Source organism: Pholis gunnellus (assembly GCF_910591455.1).
Source record: "Pholis gunnellus genome assembly, chromosome: 17".
NCBI lineage: Eukaryota > Metazoa > Chordata > Actinopteri > Perciformes > Pholidae > Pholis > Pholis gunnellus.
Window position 1 is genome coordinate 19,802,975 of NC_136544.1, and position 18,604 is coordinate 19,821,578.

An 18,604-nucleotide genomic window follows, 5' to 3' on the forward strand; every position below is an offset into this window, starting at 1 on the left:
TATGTCTTTTCTAAGCATTTTTTTAATGCACAAATAGCAAATGTGCAGACAACAAGTGAATGGAAACACACTAAAGTGTCTTTGTTAAGTCGGCCACTGGAGGGAGACAAAGCAGGACATTTTCTAAATCTACACATAGTGGCTTTAAATACGATGCTAAATAACGATTAGCTCCAGGGTTTGTTTGCATTGTTGTAGTGGATGTATGTTGCCTAAATTTCAATAAAGTAAAAAAAAAATCAGATTCCTTGATTTCTTGTATTAATCCAGATATGTTATTATGATTACTATTATTATCATGATTTTATTTATTGATTGCTGTATAGAGAAGGGAAGTACAGATATTTACCTGTTTAGTGAGTGAAAACAGCACAAATGACTTCACTTTTACAAACATTTATTACTTTTCTAAACTACGACAGTGAAAGAAACGTAAAAACTGTGACTTGGAAAATGAGACGTATGTGAATTCAACCAGACAGGAAATGATTGAACAAAGTTATAATAATTTAACCATTATAATTAAAGGATACTAAATGTAATGTATTAACATGCTTAATCATTTGATTAAACATTCTAATTTAAGAATATGCAACATGTTTTATAATTTAATAATGTTTTTCATTGTACTTTATTATTTCATATTCACGAACAAAGTTACTTTTAATCAAGTTACAGCAACCAGCTGTGTTTAAATGAACCTGCAGCTCCGCTGGAGAGTTAAAGTCCAACATTCAGCTTCTCGCCCTGTCCTTCTTGTGCCTGCAAACGATGCAAAAACAGTTTATATTAAGACATGATTAAATAAAGAAGTTTAATTTCTAACATCTGATTTAATTGTAGAAGCCAAACATGTGGATTTATGGGAGAAAACCCCTGATAACTAGCTTTATATCTTCTCTCCTACCACTGAGTTCTAAACTGAGAGCTAAATATTAGAATATTTACTGTGCATATGAAATAAAAGACAATCAGTACCTTCGTCCCTATGTCGCGGCTCTTTGCTCGCATCTTATTGGCCAGAGATTCGGCCACGTCGGCTCTCTCTTCGGCCTCCTCCAGCTCGTGCTGAGCCTTCCTGAATTTGGCGATTTGCATGTTCGACTGCTCCTCCTGGAAAGTTCACCGTATCAGTCAGTGTGTGGGGGGGGTATTCAGATCCTTTACTTAAGTAAAAGTACTAATACCACACTGTAATAATACTCTGATACAAGTAAAAGTCCTGCATTTGAACCTTACTTAAGTAAACGTGTGTAAGTACTATTAGCTAAAAGCACTTAAAGTCCCGAAAGTAAAAGTACTACTTGTGCAGTAAAATGTTCCCAGTCAGTGTTTTACTATTATATTATATGTTTCTGGATTAATATTGCTGCTGTATTAATGTGTATGATGCATGTTTTTAACTATTTTAATCTCCATCAATGCATCATATTTAATTTATTTTTAAGAAGAAGGAGGATTTTCTCAACTCATTAAGGAAACACTTCAGCCTTCAGTTTATCACAAACATTCAACATCAACACATCTGGAGATACGTGGTTTTACCTGGACAGGAAGTAACTAAAGCTGTCAGACAAATGTAGTAAAAAGCACAATATTTACCTTTGAGGTGTGGTGGTAGAAGTATAAAGTAGCATAACATGTAAATACTCCAGTAAAGTACAAGTGCCTTGAATCTTGAATACATTATGTCTGCAGATGGAGATTCACTCACAGCTTCTTCTGCGTGTTGTTTGTAGGCCTTCGTTTTGTTCTGGAGCTTGTCGACCAAATCCTGCAGCCGGATGTTGTTCTTCTTGTCTTCCTCCGACTGAAACAAGTCGAGACAAACTTCTGGATTCTGTCTTTCACGATTTGATCTTTTTGAACGACAATTATGTCGCTGAAATGCTCGTTCGGGCTCGATACATTACCAACAAAAGCAGATCTGTTGCATCTCTACCTGATAGCTCAGCTCTTTGACTCTCCTCTCATATTTGCGGACTCCTTTGATGGCCTCCGTCGAGCGCTTCTGCTCCGCTTCGAGCTCGCTTTCCAGCTCTCGGACCTGATGGACACAATTCAGGATCCTTTCTATGATCTTAAGCATTTTAATGTTCCAGTGGGCCTCCAGGGTTTTTATTGGACTGCTGATGTTAGAAATATTACTTAAATAATATACAGAAATAGACATTATTCAAAAGAATAGATGCAAGATCCCTTTGTACCTTCAATGGTTGAACATGTGGTAAAATCTGTGCTACATCTACTTTAATAGATTCTTTTATATGTTTTATTTATGTTATATATGCATATAGGCTACTTTGTCCCTATATTTTAACTTCTGGACTGTTTAATGTCTTAGATTTTCTTCTAGACTGTCAGACTCTGCTGCAGCAACATGAGAGGTTTTCTAAAAGGGACTCTGGTGCTCAGAGACACGACCACTTTAGTCCACAGGGGGCGACAGAATCAAACAAAAGGAAAGTTCTTTGTAGCAGCTTTAATGAGCTCTGATGGAGGGAGCCTGAGAACATTTGTATGGCCAACAGTGCGTACTACAATAGATAACTTCATACATATATACAAAGCCATCCTGAAATATATAGATTTAAATGAAATACATTTAAAAAAACGTTTTTAAATTTCTCACAAATCGTTCTTAGAGATGTTCTCCTGATACGATCATTACGACCATTATTATTATGATTATGTAACAGTAAACATACCCGAGCCTCCAGTTTCTGAAGCTGTTTCTTTCCGCCCTTCATGGCCACGTTTTCGGCCTCGTCCAGTCGGTGCTGCAGGTCCTTCACCGTCACCTCCAGGTTCTTCTTCATCCTCTCCAGGTGAGCGCTGGTGTCCTGCTCCTTCCTCAGCTCCTCGGCCATCACGGCGGCCTGGAGATGTCACAAAAAGTTTTGTAAAATCTCATCACGTCTGCGTTACGAGCAGAATACGTGAAACACTTACGTCAGTGATGGCTTTCTTGGCCTTCTCCTCGGCGTTTCTGGCCTCTTGGACGGCTTCCTCGATCTCAGAGTGAAGACGAGTGATGTCGGCCTCCAGCTTCTTTCTGCCGTTTAGAAGACTGATGTTCTGCCAAAAAAGATAAAACAGATGTGACTTCTGCAGATCAAAAATAAAAAGCGTTTCTTCGATAAGTTTCGACAGTTCTTAAAAAAACCCACCTGAGAGTGTAGAAGTCCCGAACGCTCGCTGGCATCGATCAGTTCCTGCTCAGAGATTTTGCGGTTCCGCTCCGTTTGTTCCACGACGACTCGGAGCTCCTCCATCTCGGCCTGCATCAACGCCGTCCGTCGCTCCATCGTGCCGACCTGCTCCTTCATGTCGTCCTGCCCTCTGACTGACTCGTCCAGGTGGATTTGAGCGTCCTAAAAAAGTAAAGTAACAAGGTTTATGTATTGAAGTACAATGTGGAGGCACTGGTGCTTTAAACTAGTATTTACTCCGATACATTTCAAAGGAAAATGGGTTTTCTTTGCACAGAAAATTTTAATGCAACAATAGTTCCAGCTTCACAAAAGTGAATATTTTCCTTTTAATAATGTTAATAATGTTAATGTATTAGTAATGATAACAAACATGGTGAAGGTGTCACTTTGGGTGAATGTGACGCCATTTCTCACAATTTTCAAAAATGTTTACAAACCAGAAAATCAAACGATTTATGGAGAAAATAATCAGCAGATTAATTTATATATATAATCATTATTAATAATCATTTTATAATTTTACCTTATGCTGCCCCTGGATGTTCCTCAGCAGTTTCTGGGACTCGGCCGCCTGCCGGTTGGCGTGGCTCAGCTGGATCTCCATCTCGTTGAGGTCGCCGTCCATCTTCTTCTTCATCCTCAGCGCGTCGTTCCTGCTCCTCACCTCTGCGTCCAGAGTGGCCTGCATGGACTCCATCACCCTCTGGCTGCTCCTCTTCAGCTGGTCGAACTCCTCGTCCTTCTCCGACACTTTTCTGTCCACCTCGGCCTTCACCTGGTTCAGCTCCATCTGAGAGCGTAGGATCTTGGACTCCTCTTGCTCCAGGGCGGCCTTTTTAAAATGAAAAAACACCGGTTGTTACTTACATCAATGCCAAAGACATATTTGAGGGCTATACTTGTTATCACTCGTACCTCGGATTCTTCCAGCGATGTTTGAATCTCGTATTTTTCCGTCGCCACCTGCTTCTTGAACTTCTCCAGCTCATGAATCGTCTTCCCGCCTTCACCGAGTTGTTCCGACAGGTCGGAGATCTCCTCTGCGTTTTAAAAAAACCAATCACTGATTTATAAAGAAATGCTTCTCTCAAACACAATGTTTCATCTGGTTAAGATTCCACTTACGCTGCAGGTTTTTATTTTCCCTCTTCATCGTCTCCAGGTGCTCCAGCGCTTCCTCGTAGGAGTTCTTCAGTTTGAAGAGCTCAGTGCTTAGAGATCGAGACTCTTTCTGAGCGCCTTCAAGCTCCGCCTGAGTCTCCTCGTACTTCTGCTTCCACTCGGCTAGAATCTGAACAACAGGGGAAACGTGAGCTCCTCGTGATTACAGATGTGATATAAAGACATCGATGTGGTGAGTATGGAGAATAAAATACCCTGTCAAAGTTCCTCTGCTTCTTGTCGAGGGCGGCGGCTACGCTGTTGGACCGCCCCACGTCCACCATGAGGTCCTCCAACTCGTTCTGAAGTCTCTGTTTGGTTTTCTCCAGCGAGGCGCACTTTGAGTTCACCGCCTCGATTTGTTCTTCGGCCTCTTGGAGGCGCTGAACGAGCTTTCTCCTGTCAAACATTAAACCACTGGTGTTAAAATGTTACCGAGGCGCCTTTTGGGTCTCAGTCCATTCATTCTTCCTTTGGTTTAAGTCGTTTATTCATTATTTTTCATGCTGAATTACTTATTTCTAAGAAACTAATGAGCACATCTCTGGTCAACACAAGATTTAAAGTGGTGCTTTTATGTGATTCTTTATGGAGAAACTCAGTTTTACAGATCTGAAGACAGAAGGACAGATATTATAGATATTAAAGGTTTTACAAGTTAATGCTTTATTTTACGTGACTATAATTATTAATAACTTTCTTGGAAGTTTTGCTGGAAATAATAATATAAAATGGTATTAGTTATGGAGAAAGATACAGGAAAAAGTTTCAGTATAACTGATAAAACTAAATGTGCACTCATATTGGTGCCTGTTTGATGTCTCATACTACAGCCTGATGTATTGATTTAATATCAGGGTGGGATCACTTTGCTTCCTCCAGCTCTTCGGTGCGTTGGATGGCGTCCGTCTCGTATTTGTTCCTCCACAGAGCGACCTCCGTGTTGGCTTTGGACAAGCTGCGCTGCAGCTCCGCTTTGGCCTCCTGCTCCTCCTCGTACTGCTCCCGGAGGAGATCACAGTCGTGACGGGCCGAGTGTAAACTGTGAGCCAGGGCGTTTTTAGCCTGTCGGGGGGGGGAGACAACCAATTGGGAGCTTCATGAGGAGGAAAAAGCCAAGAAAAAGCAGAACGATGTTTGCTAAAGATCTTCCATTACCTTCGTTTCCTCCTCGGTGTGTCGCTTTAACTCGTCAACCTGCGTCGTGAATCCTTGTTTCCCTCTCGTCAGCTGGGAGATGAGACTCTCTCTCTCTTCAATCAGTCGGGAATATTCAGCTACGACGAGCCAAAGAATAAAAACAGTGGTGGAATGTAACAGAGTACAGTTACTCAAATTTGAAGTACTGGATTTGTACTTTTACTCGAGTAAAAGGACGGACATACTAAACTCTGTCACTTAATGAACTTCAACAAGAAGAGGAACATAATTACCGTTCTCAGTTTGAAAACGAGCCCTCTGATTGGTGAGATCAGAAATCTGCCGCGTGTTCTCGTCACTCTTGGTCTTCAGCTCCATGAGCTGGTCTTCAAGTGAGCGACACGACTTCTCCAGGTTCACCTAAAAGTGTGTGAAGGTAAGTCAGTTCTGGATTCCCTTATGTCAGCCTTAACGCCAAACAATTTTTCAAGAAATTTCCCTGTTAATCGGATTAAAATCATGAGTTTTTCTAGAGTTGTGGCGCTCTCCTGTGATCTCGATTGTTTGGTTTCAAGTTGTCATAAAACTGAGCTTTCTCAATTCTTTCTCTTGACGTTACGATAAAATCAAACATGTTATCGTAAGTTTTTAGCCTTGGCTCGTGAAAATAATGATGTTCATGATGTTCATTTAGTAAATTATGGTCTATTTAGAGTCAAATAGACCAAAAGTCTGTCTACTTTTTTGAGCTACGTCTTTTTAAGTTTCTCTTCTTGTAAAGGAATCTAGTTGTAGTGACCCTGCAACCTTTGACTAAAGACTTTGTGACTTTAGATGTGAAAGGATGTTTTAAAAGTCTTTTCAATGTCTTTTATTTGATGGTAGTTATTAAGCTAATGGTATATTCCGGATAAAAAAAAAAATCTCACCTTGGTTTTCGCAATTGTTTTCATATTAACGGACAAATCGTCGATCTCCATCTTCATCTCGTTCTTCTCCTTCTCCAGCTTCTGTTTGATTCTCTGGAGGTTGTCGATCTGCTCTCCCAGCTCGGCCACGCTGTCCGCCTGCTTCTTGCGCAGCGCGGCGGTCGTGGCCTCATGGTGCAGCGTGGACTCCTCCAGGTCGCGCCGCAGTTTAAGGACCTCCGCTTCGCGCTTCTTGTTCATCTCGATCTGGACCGAGGTGGCTCCTCCGGCCACCTCCAGCCGCTCGCTGATCTCCTCCAGCTCCCTGAAGAGGTCGGACCTCTGCTTCTCCATCTTCGCTCGGGCGGCTCGCTCGGCCTCGACCTCTTCCTCCAGCTCTTCAATATGAGCCTTAAAACAAAAAAGCATATACCATGAGGGTTGTCATCAGTGTGTTTAATGCACAACTTCAATGTGAGTTTCATTACATGGAGCTCCTTCATCTTCTTCTGAAGCTGGTTATTAATCATTTGCTCATCTGCAATTTTGCCGAGCAGCTCGTTGTTTTCAAATTCTTTCCTGCAAGGTCAAGAAGACACAAGATGTCAAGATTTATTAATCCTCACACAAGCTGTGTGCGATCAGTGCGTCGGAAATTACTTCTTAATCTTCTCCTCGGATTGTTGCTTGTCATTTTCTAGGTCCATCAGGGATTCTTGAGTGACTTTCAGATCCCCCTCGAGCTTCCTCTTAGCTCTTTCCAGGTCCATGCGGATCTTCTTTTCTTGCTCCAGCGAACCCTCGAGCTTGAAAGCAAATTGGACAAAATGTAATGAGGATGTCAAGTGACACCGGAGAATTTGAATGTATTATTGTTTGCAGCCACTCACGTCATCCACTTGTTGTTCCAGCTTAGCCTTGGCTTTGGTCAGAGTGTTGACTTTCTCTTCCTCGACCTGAAGATCGTCCAGAGCCCGTTGATGAGCCTCCTGAAGGGCTCTCTTCTCTTTGGTCACTTTGCCAATGTTTTCATCCTGACTGGCCAGCTCGTCCATCAGGTTTTTAACCTGAAGGTAGTGTGCGTTATAAACACGTTCACGATGGAGAAAAATAACATGAAGCACAGCTGGAAAGCACTCACAGAAGCCAATATCTGATCAGGAAAAGAGGTATTGCTACAAGGGGGTTGATTGTAAAAAGAAAAAAGGGTTCTTGACCACCAATATTTTTTATTTGATGTATTTATTATTATATTTGTATTGTTTGATCTGTTGTACTGTTTTATCAGTGTTTAAACGTTCCCTTAGTTTGTCTTGATTTGTTGGACCTCTGTTATATTGGCTTGCTTTGTCTGTCAAAGCACATTATCTGTTATTATTATAATTTATGGCCATTTTAAATAATTATAATTATGTATATGTTCATGTGTCATCTAAATGTGTTTGTAGAAATCAAATGTAAACAATATCACAGTGTAAATTATACTCCATTAGAAGTAAAAGTTCTGCATTCCTCAATTTGTTTATTAAATGTACTTTAATGAAACTAATTAATCAAGTTACACAAGTCTAGCAAACTGCTCATGCTTTTTTAGTTAATTATCTGTGTGCGACTAGTAGCTGTCAGATCAAATGTGGTGGAATAAAAAGTTAAATACAGATGAATAAATAAAGAACAAAAGTTGAAAATCGATATGAATAAAATAAACGTGGTTGCAGAAATAAAATAAAATAAAAAGATATTCCACAAGTAAAAGTCCTGCATTCCAAATGGTAGATAAACAATAAATAAATAAGATACAAATAATGGTCGCAAGTGTGATTATGACAATTTATGTAAAGAAGCCCACAGGCATACGAACATGGTCACTATTGGAATTTGTGGAGAATACCAAAGAAAGAAATGGGGCTTGGTCCAGGAATTCATTGTTACAAACCAATCTGACAACCAGCTATTGGATCAATTCTTCAGGATCGTCGCCGTAGAATCGAGGTTGTTAAAAAATGCAAGGAGCTTTTTAACAGCCACATGGTGAATCCGTCTGCACCAAAAACCCGTCTTTTGTTAGTTGGCCATTGGTCGAGCATGCAACAACCAAATTCTATTGAAATGACCTGTTGTTTTTGAGATAACCTGCTCCATTAAGAAGGAGACACATGGAGGTAACAACCAAACCATGCAGGTAAAATCACAGACCTTGTATTCCGTGGCATGTTTCTCCTTCTCCACTTTAGCCAGAGTGATCTCCAGGTCGTCGATGTCTTTTTTGAGTTCAGAGCATTCGTCCTCGAGCTTCCGCTTCTTGGCGGTGAGCTCGGCGTTGATTTCCTCCTCGTCCTCCAGTCTCTCGGTCACCTCTTTGAGTTTGGCCTCCAGCTGGACTTTGCTCTTGATCAAGCTTTCACACTTCTCCACTGCATCGCAAAGGTTTTCTGAGTCCTAAGAAGAAAAATAAAACAGAGTGAGAACAACACTAATGTATGATGGTTTGGATGATTCTACTGGGATCAGTGGTTTTCATTGGCGATGCCACTCACAGATTGTACTTGCAGAAGGAGGTTATTTTTCTCCTGCAAAAGAGAAACCATTTTCTCTTCAATATCTTTCCTCTTGGACTCTGACTTCACCAGATCCTCTTTAGATTTCACAAAGTCCACTTTTACGGTCGCCATCTCCTTTTCGGTCTCTGCGCTCTTTAGAACCGGCTTTATTTTAAAGAACAGCTTCATCCACGGCCAGTGTTTCACGCTCATGAAGGAGCGCAGGTTATACTGCAGAATCCAGACGCAGTCTCTGTGAGATACACGTCAGGTTTGTACTGGCATTGGATTAGTTTCAGTCATGGTAGAAGAGAATTCTTGGTGTCAAACTTACTTTTGAGCAGTTAAATTGGAGATTTCTTTTCTCACGAGGTAACCACGAAACAATGCTTGAGTCTGGGTCATGAGAAAAACTAGTTTTTCATCTCGCAGCTCCTCCAGAGTGCCGAGTAAGCCAGCTTTGAAGAAGACCTGCAACAATAAGCTGTAGTGAAGCTGCATGAAACGACTCAACGTGTTGTTCGTAAAGGATAAAGTCTCTACGCTGTGTTTCCAAAAGGTTTTAGAAGGTAGATCTGTGAGGCATTTGGACACATACGTACCTTTGTAGCCCCAAATCTGTACTGAGTGTGGTCAAGGTCAATGGAACCCAGGAGCTTCTCAGAAGCTTTCTTTCCATCGATGAACTGTCCCTCTGGGAAGACACTGGCATTCAGGATTTTGTATCTGTTCAGATTTGGATAAAGATAAATGATCACAAACTGGAATATATTGGTATTAATTATCTTAGGAATCAACGCCGACCTCTGCTTGAAGTCAGCGTAATTAATCCGGCTGGGGAATCCCTTCCTGCAGATCCTGATACCCTCCAGCACACCGTTACAGCGCAGCTGGTGGATGACCAAGTGATTGTCCATGATACCTACGGTGAAGGCAACAAAAAAATGGATCAGCAACAGCGAATTTCATCGCCAACTGCACCAACGAGAGCTTTTGTACTTGAAGTTTCTCTCGTGAATTTGTACCTGGTGTTTTAACCTCATTCGGGATCAGGCAACGCACAAAGTGAGGATGGGTGCTCCTCAAGTTGGTCATTAGTTTTCCAAGATTTTCCTGCAGGAGATCAATTGTGGTTAGATATTTGCAGGACAGGAAAAGTAATCTCTAAAACAGATTATTATCATTTCTTTACCCTGAAAACTGCAGACACCGTCTGAAACGAGCCACCCTTCTTCTTTGCTCCTTTCTTTGCACCTTTGCCACCAGCATCTCCACCCGATTCTACAAAGCAGACAGAAGAATTATTTGGTATTGGCCATCGTATGAAGCCCGGTGGGTGTTAAGGGGATCTTTTGATAAATCCTTCCCTACGACGTTAATTATTCCAAAGCTTTGCCAATGTTGTACCTCCTTCAGCGCCGGAAAATGAAGCATACAAGTAAGCCAGCAGTTTCATCGATGACTTCTGGTAAAGCTGCACCACAGACTCATTCAGAGGGTCTTTGTTCTTCTCCAGCCAGCCGGTGATGTTGTAGTCCACGGTGCCGGCGTAGTGAACCAGAGTGAAGTGAGCCTCGGGTTTCCCTTTGATGACCTTTGGCTTTTGGAAAGCATTGTTTTTTCCAAGATGCTGGTCGTAGAGTTTGTTCTTAAAAGAAGTGTCTGAGGACTTGGGAAACATACACTCCTCTTCGAGGATGGAGAAGATGCCCATTGGCTGTTGAATGTATCACAGACATACATTGTACATGGTGTCTAAATTCAGATGAAATATAAACTGATGTGCAGTAGATTAATCTTACCTTTTCAATGAGCTCGATGCAGGCTGCTAGATCCATACCAAAGTCAATAAACTCCCAGTCAATCCCCTCTTTCTTGTACTCCTCTTGCTCCAACACAAACATGTGGTGGTTGAAAAACTGTTGCAGCTTCTCGTTGGTGAAGTTGATGCAGATTTGCTCCATGCTGTTGTACTGAAGACAAGAATCAACTCATGACACATCAACATAAAACTGAGAATTCATCAACATCGACCGACCAAAATGAACATAAAAGAGACCAAACTCACGTCAAATATTTCAAATCCAGCGATGTCCAACACCCCAATGAAGAACTGCCTGGGCTGCTTGGTGTCCAGCATCTCATTGATCCGTATAACCATCCATAAGAACATCTTCTCATAGACAGACTTGGCCAGGGCACCAACTGCATTGCTGACCTGATCAGGAGATTTTGAGGAAGCATGAATCAGGAACACAAAACGTAGATTTAAAAAACAATGAAAATATAGTTATTAAACGTGTCCAAACAGGACATGATTTGAGGTGTTAAGGTGGTTTGTTAGGTTTTGCCCTAACTGATCAGTATCGAGTGACATATATTAAGAGTTTAAGCCTAAAGTCTAAAAGTCTTTTACTCTTAGGGAGTATTTGGAAGTAGCCATGATACGAGCAGGTTGAATTCTCTAAATGCTAAGGAAAGGTGCTTCAATGCTTCCTTTCTTATATCCTTCATTATAAGATACACTGGACCATCCTCTACCAAAGGGAAGGAAATAATGTCCAACATTCGCCTGTAACATTCGCCCTATAACAGAATTGTGCATCATCGAGTTGATCATCAACTCATTTTATATGTTATAAAGTTGCTTGAAAAGAATCAGCATCATCAATCTTAAACCAGCTTGCTGATATTTGTTCGACATTCTTCTGTCTCTATTCTTCCTGGATCGAGCTATGCAGAATGATGAAGGCTATAATATTAGTTCCACCAAAGCTAAGCTCTGGTGGATGAAACACCAGACTTACAGTATATGAATTGTTGAAAATATTGAAGATGAGGACTGAGATTCAGATCGTCCAAACCAATCTGTATCAGTGGTGATTTTAACATTCTTAATCCGATCTGCGACACTCAGAGACAGTAACAGCACACAAGACCAGACCTACTGTGTGTGAATGGCTGAACAAATGGCAGGAACCAGGTTACCTGATAAAAACACCTTGGATAATTTGGCGCACTGGTTTAGCTAGCAACTGATGAAATGTTTCCAGCTAACGTGAGAATATCCTTAAAGTGTTACTTTTGATAATCCCAACCTGACACAGACATCAGGGATATATTTGCAAGACTATTGTAAGCATTCATGACAAGGTGTCCCGATATTAAAAGTATCTCAGGTCAGCACCACTTTGCCTCCACCATGTGCATTATCTTCTTATATTAATACACCCCATCGTGCATTATCACTGGTTAAATCTCGGAGCAGTCACGGTACCTGGGGGACAGTCTGGCCCTTGGTGACATATTCATTCCCCACTTTCACTCTGGGGTAGCAGAGGCTTTTCAACAAGTCAGCAGAGTTCAGACCCATGAGGAAAGCCACTTTGTCCGCCACTGAGAGACACACACACACACACAACATTTTCGTTAACACCGTCTGCACGTTTTCTTTTCTCAGATAACAACAAAGACTTGTAGTGAGAAGCGTCACCCTCGGTGCCATCGGGCTCCGCCTGCTCCTCCCTCTGCTTCTGCTTGAACTTCATGTTCCCATAATGCAACACGGAGCCAGTCAGCTTGTAGATGCCCAGTTTCTCTTCGCTGGTGAAGCCCAAGACATCAGTGGCCATCTGTTAATGTAAAATTCAGAGTCAGCTAAAGCCAATGAAAGTCATGTGTGCGCCACTTAAAGCGATGGACAGGAGGGAGCTCACATCTGTGGCCATCAGCTCTTCTTTGTCGTCGATGCTGGCCACGGTGATCTGCCCCTGACTGATCATGGGGAAGTCATATGGGTTTGTTGATATGAGGAGCATTTCTGAGGAGAGACACAAAAACATTTCATTTAATTATCCCTCAAAAATATCTGCTATAGATGTGACGTCCTCACCGTACCTATGAGCTCTGATTTGTGTCCGGTCATTATCTGATAGAAGATGTGGTAGCTCCTCTCTTCAGTCAACTGGAACGTCACTCTCGACTTCTCCAGCAAATCTTTCAAAAAATTGAATTATGCATCCAATGATGACTGTCGGTTGTCAAGTATGCAGATAAGGAGCTTTATTAATGTGGAAAAACAAAACTTACAGGTTTCGATATCAGCGGAAGCCAGTTTTCCCGAGGATCCAAAGTGAATCCTGATGAATTTACCCTGTGAAATACATAAAAATCATCTGTGAATGTGCACAAGGAAAGTTCATTATAAAGATTTGGGGAATTAGAGACAGTAGCAGTTTGACTGATCCCATTTTTTAAATCTCACACTCACAAATCGAGAGGAGTTGTCGTTCCTCACAGTCTTGGCGTTCCCAAAAGCCTCCAGCAGAGGGTTGGCTGAAATGATTTGATCTTCCAGCGTTCCCTGCGGAACACAGCCAGCTTCCTCACAATCTCATTGTAGTTTTGTGTTATTTTCATCAAGCGTATATCTCGTTGAGTGATTACCTGTATTTTGCCAGACGAGTTCTCTTTCTTGTCTCCACCAGCCACTGCGATTGTTGCAAAGTACTGGATGACACGCTTGGTGTTGACCGTCTTCCCTGCACCAGATTCTCCGCTGAGAACACAGAAGAAGAAAAAAAGACACCTGTACGTGTTCGTCTGTTATTGACTGAATTATACGACACGTTTAAAAAAAAGACGATATGCAACACGACTCACGTGATCAGGACAGACTGGTTCTCACGATCTGTTGGTGATAAAAGATAAGCTTCAGTGATTTCAGTGATATTTTGTCTCAGTTTAAAGTCACAAAAGTGACTCAAAGGACTTAGCAAAAGAGTTGGATACTCCAATGACAAAATATTTGCCCCAGAATTTTAATTAAAACACAATTAAAATGTATGCTTTTCAAATCCAACACATAGTAACACTGCAGCACAATTAAATAAATGTAGAAATGCCGGTTCAACAGATTGTTTAAACACAGTTGTGAGAGACTTCCACCGGATGTTTGTTTAAACGAGGGCAGTTTTAAGTTTTAAGGCTCTGTAATTCTTCAAGAGGCTCAAAAGGTCCTCGCTCTTTCTCACCTGTAAGCATATTTTGATATGCATTGTCAGAGACGGAGAAAATATGTGGAGGGGCCTCCATCCTCTTCTTCCCCCTGTAGGCCGACACCACCTTTTGGTCGTAGACCGGCAGCCACTTGTAGGGGTTTACAGTGACACAGAAGAGCCCAGAGTACGTCTGCAGATGAGAAGATACAGTGTGTGAGGCAAGAGAGTGAGAATCACACAGAGAGGGGAAAATATCCCTCTTAATTACGTACATAAATCATCCACGCTGCATAACGATCTTTGAGGTTAAAAAGCACAGAGGGCTCGTTGAGGTGCGTCATCATGGCCATGTCCTCAATCTTGTCGTACTTTGGGGGATTCATAGGATGGCAATCTTCCTCCTTGACTGTTACAGTCTGGGGGGAAAAAACAGTGAGAAGAGAAGATGAAATGGTATCGATTGGAGAAAATAGGATGTTCAGGATCGATCAGCGAGGAAAGAAAAAGTAGCACATGAAAACAAATGAGAATATAAAATGTAACATTGAAAATGAATAAAAAGTGGGTTTCTTTAAACAGGAAAAGCACAAAACCAGCTGAGGCTATAGAGTGGTTTTTTCATACCTTCCCAGCAGCAACTGGTTCTAGTTTATTTCTGTAACATGATTTTTATTGTTTTCATTAATATTTTTGCATAGTAATTCAGTTGTTTACAGACATATTTACCTCCTCAGCTTCAGTCTTCACGGTGACTTGGTCCCCATCTTTGTTCTGGATGACACCTTTGATGTACAGCGCCTTGGTATCGGGCACAAAGCAGGCCGTTCTGGCATCAAACGGCCGGTTCTGAGCCTCGACTCTCTCCTTCTCAGGTTTGCGGAGAAAGATGGACGCCGGCCCAAACTGGGCCATCTCGGCGTCAGAGCTCATGTTGAAATCTGAAAGTTAAAAAAAAGCAAGAAAGTGAGTAATTGCAATTAATCAACAATTAAAAAGGATTTTTTTAATGTAATTTGTATCTTACTTACCGGGTTTACACACCCCAGTAGAATTGAATCAAAGCCACCAATGTTACAGAGGCCGGAGGGGAAAGTGATCTCACCAACGGCCGGACTCTAAGTGAACAGCAGCAGGAGGTTGAGGCTCCTTTTATCAAGACGAATGTCCTGCTGAAGCAAACCGGACACTCCAAACTTTGCAATGTCACTCCATTCAAATGTCAATCAAGTCGCATTAGCGGTCCATGCTCTGCTCTTAAATATGGCACAGGATCTTTTCACGTTAATAGGAACATGGCTGCAGCGACAGGCGATGATCCTCGAGCACTATTTTTACATGCCTTCCATCCTGTCATTAGCTAGTTAACGTTTGTTTAGCTGCTCAGTGGGACTACAGCTCATGTTTAATGTATAATGAGCTGCTGTGTTTAGTGTGGCACTGTTGATTTAGAGAAAGAAACTTGTCATTGTGTGTATTTATGGGTATAAACCATCTGTAACTCAGTGTCTCCACGATGCATCATGACATTAATGTTCATCCAGGACCACCTGCTCATTCGCCTCCAAGGCACCTTGCTTGGATTAAGTGGATTGAACTCCAGACAGATGTCGCTACAATGTCGACGTTACTTTTTTTGGAATGCGGCGAGAGAACATGAACTTTTTGTCCAGTGTACAAATCAGATTATTTCTTATTGGGGAATTGTTTTAAATTGTTGCATTTATTCCATTTTTGAAAAAGGTTGTTTTAATTGGCTACCAAAAGCTGCCAGTTTCGTTCTAAAAAATTCACAGCTGTTCACTTAATTTAATTAGTATCAAATAATTTAAAGTTAAAAAAAAGTCTCAAACAGTCATGCCATTTAAATTAGAGGGATAATGGCGCATCATTAACATAGGGATTAGATAACATCAAAAAGATGAATAAAATGGCTTCGTTGTAACTTGTACACAGAACAGAAATGGGCCAAGAATTGAACCCTGTGGTACACCACCATTTAAAGTAATGTATAGAGACACTGCCCTTGATATTCGTGAGATATTTTTAATAGTTTTGGACAAGGACTAAAACCTAATGGCATATACATTTATTTACTACATATATTAAATACATACATTTAAATAAAATGGCATTGTTGTTATTCAAACCATAACTCATTAGTCTGCAACTTATCTCATGATATCTATTCCACGCCAAGGTTAGTGACAGCTAAACCACCTTGAGGGACGTCGTCTGGTTTGTCTGTTTTGTTTACAAGTTAACACATGACGGCGTTCAGCTTGTGCATGTGTAGAAACACATGACGACAGCTTTGTTACCCCATTTAGAATAAGCAGTCTGTAACTCGAGCTCTCCTCATATCGGGGGAGCAAGTGTGAACAGCAGGTTGTCATCTTGAAAATGCGTCAAATCATCTCTTAATATCCAGAAATAAGTACGAGTGTATAGGCTCTGTAGCAAGAAGAAATATAGCATAAAACCAAAGCTTAAAATCCAATATGATTTTTAAAAGGTTTATCCAAAATAAATATAATCCTTTATTTTTCTAAATCATCACATTTGGAGATACATGATTGTAACTAGACAGTGACACTTTAACAATGTGGAATAGACCATACTACTGAAATGGTGACATGAATATACTTAAAATATACTAGCGTAAATTATACTAGCTTTTAGCAGGACTATTTACCCGCTGGTACTTCTTTAGATTTTATTAGATCATCAGATTTAGTTACGTCTTTATTTAATTGCATATAAAAGTAAACTTAATTACTAAGTTGTTGAATGTAAAAAATATTTAAATTACGAGAAACAAGACAAAGTGTGTGCATTAGCTTCTCATAGTTGCTGCAGTTTGATTCATTTTGACTGTTTTCTTTTGTTAAATTGCACAGTTCTGTGGCAAATTCATTTTTCGGTGTCAAAAAGTTAGATTTTGGTCCAACTCCATTTTGACAAGATATGTAAACTACTGCGTTTTGTCTTTGTAGAGCCAAAACAAATAAGCTATGTAGTTTAATAAATTAATCTTTGATTATAATATCAGATTTAAATGTAGTTTAACCTCATGAAATCATGTGAATTTCACTTCAGTCAGAGGCTGCAGAGACGGCAGTCACTGCTCTGCTAGCTAGGCTAGTTAGCATTTAGCAACTAACTTCCTGGTTCTTCTCTCCATTATGATTAGATTTAGCTCCCGCCTTATTTATGTTGCATACAAACATCTCAATTACTAAGATGTTGGAACATCAAAATTGTTATTTCAGTTCCAGTAAACAGGAAAAAAAGTGTTTGTGAATTAGCTTTAGCTTACGTTAGCTCACCAGCTAGCTTTAACTAGCAGGTATGCAGTTTGTTTGATTTTACTTGTTTTCCAGTTCAAGCTAATTTTGTATTTTTTCTAATATTTCTATGGCAAATTAACTTTTATATAGTTGCTGTTTTGTTGTTTTTCCCTTTAACTTTTCTGAATTATTTCCTGTTAGTGTCCTGTTAGTGTTTCACTGTGCGTTTGTCCCCTTCATGTCCACTTAGTGTCCTGTTAGTGCAAAGAACAACCTGTCAGCTCCTCATGAACCGGCCGTTCCTCCTCTTTGTACTTTCTCTCCTCTTGGAGGTTACCTTCAGCTTCTCCTACCTAAGCCTCCTCAGCTGAAAGTCACACATGCACCGCCGTAACTCTAACCCTGCAAATGTCACGAACATACCAGCTGCTGCTGATTACCACACCGATGACAGGAGCGGGGAAAACGCAGATTTTGACGTGGTCCATTTTAAAACTGGCAAGCTGGTTTAATGCAACTGTGACTCGGTTGTGTCCATATTCTTATAACTAACTGCATATCGAAACATTTTATAACTTGTGTAAAGCGACTACATATTTTATTAGCATATAATCATATCAGAGATCAGAAAAAGTAGTTGTAAAAAAAGAGGCGATTCAAGATTCTGGATGTAAATGTGGATGAACAAATACAACTTTTGTTTTTATTGGTTCAAGAGACAAAACAATGCTTAAGGCATAATGATGAATGTGGATCAAGTGTCTCCATCTTTCGGAGATCTGTTTTTATTGCAGGTGCTAAGACAAGACTAGTGGTGGGTTATTTATTTACATTTAAAAAGGAAGAAATACGCAAAATTGAAGATTTATTTTTGTCTTTGACTGACATATCTCAATAACTACTGGATGGATTGTCATGAAATGTTGGTTCACACATTCATGTTCCCCAGAGGATGAATCCTACTGACTTTGGGGATCCTCCATCATTATTGACATTCCCAAGAGACAGATTTAAAAAAAAAATTTTAATTGTCAATATCAAAGCAGCAGACGACGACATGTGCAGAGTGTTAGTTCAATATCCAAAACGCTGGATCTTACATTTCCTATATTGGGTGACCAGATCCTACAAACCAAATGTGGGTCAAAGAGATACGTTTGTGTGGCACAGCGTCTTGTTATCAATGCTAAGAAGTAATCTAGATTATTTATATTATTTATATCGAACTTAAAAAATAAAAACTTCTATTATGTGTTGCTGAAAAAAACCTCTGAGAATCTCCTTCAATTGGATTCACTGCAGTTAGAAGAAGTTTCCTTTTCTTTCTTTGTCGTAGTTTCCATCATATTCTGC

General features: G+C 40.5%; 1 protein-coding gene across 1 annotated transcript; it reads right to left on the reverse strand.

Annotated features, from left to right (window-relative positions):
- Positions 1-720: 720 nt before the first annotated feature.
- On the reverse strand, positions 721-14,894 carry LOC306709268 (myosin heavy chain, fast skeletal muscle-like; the record flags this gene model as incomplete). Its single annotated transcript, XM_079177335.1, has 39 exons — positions 721-762; positions 979-1,113; positions 1,715-1,810; positions 1,943-2,047; positions 2,709-2,879; positions 2,953-3,078; positions 3,171-3,374; positions 3,739-4,047; positions 4,131-4,255; positions 4,341-4,506; positions 4,592-4,775; positions 5,245-5,441; positions 5,535-5,653; positions 5,810-5,936; positions 6,446-6,835; positions 6,913-7,003; positions 7,085-7,230; positions 7,315-7,491; positions 8,621-8,863; positions 8,962-9,217; positions 9,299-9,435; positions 9,567-9,690; positions 9,769-9,886; positions 9,990-10,077; positions 10,157-10,245; positions 10,372-10,681; positions 10,767-10,937; positions 11,033-11,182; positions 12,242-12,360; positions 12,458-12,596; positions 12,681-12,784; positions 12,862-12,960; positions 13,054-13,117; positions 13,235-13,327; positions 13,411-13,522; positions 13,627-13,654; positions 13,998-14,154; positions 14,237-14,380; positions 14,691-14,894. The coding sequence occupies 39 exons, from the start codon at positions 14,892-14,894 to the stop codon at positions 721-723; spliced, it is 5,859 nt and encodes a 1,952-aa protein (XP_079033461.1).
- Between the last annotated feature and the right edge of the window lie 3,710 nt (positions 14,895-18,604).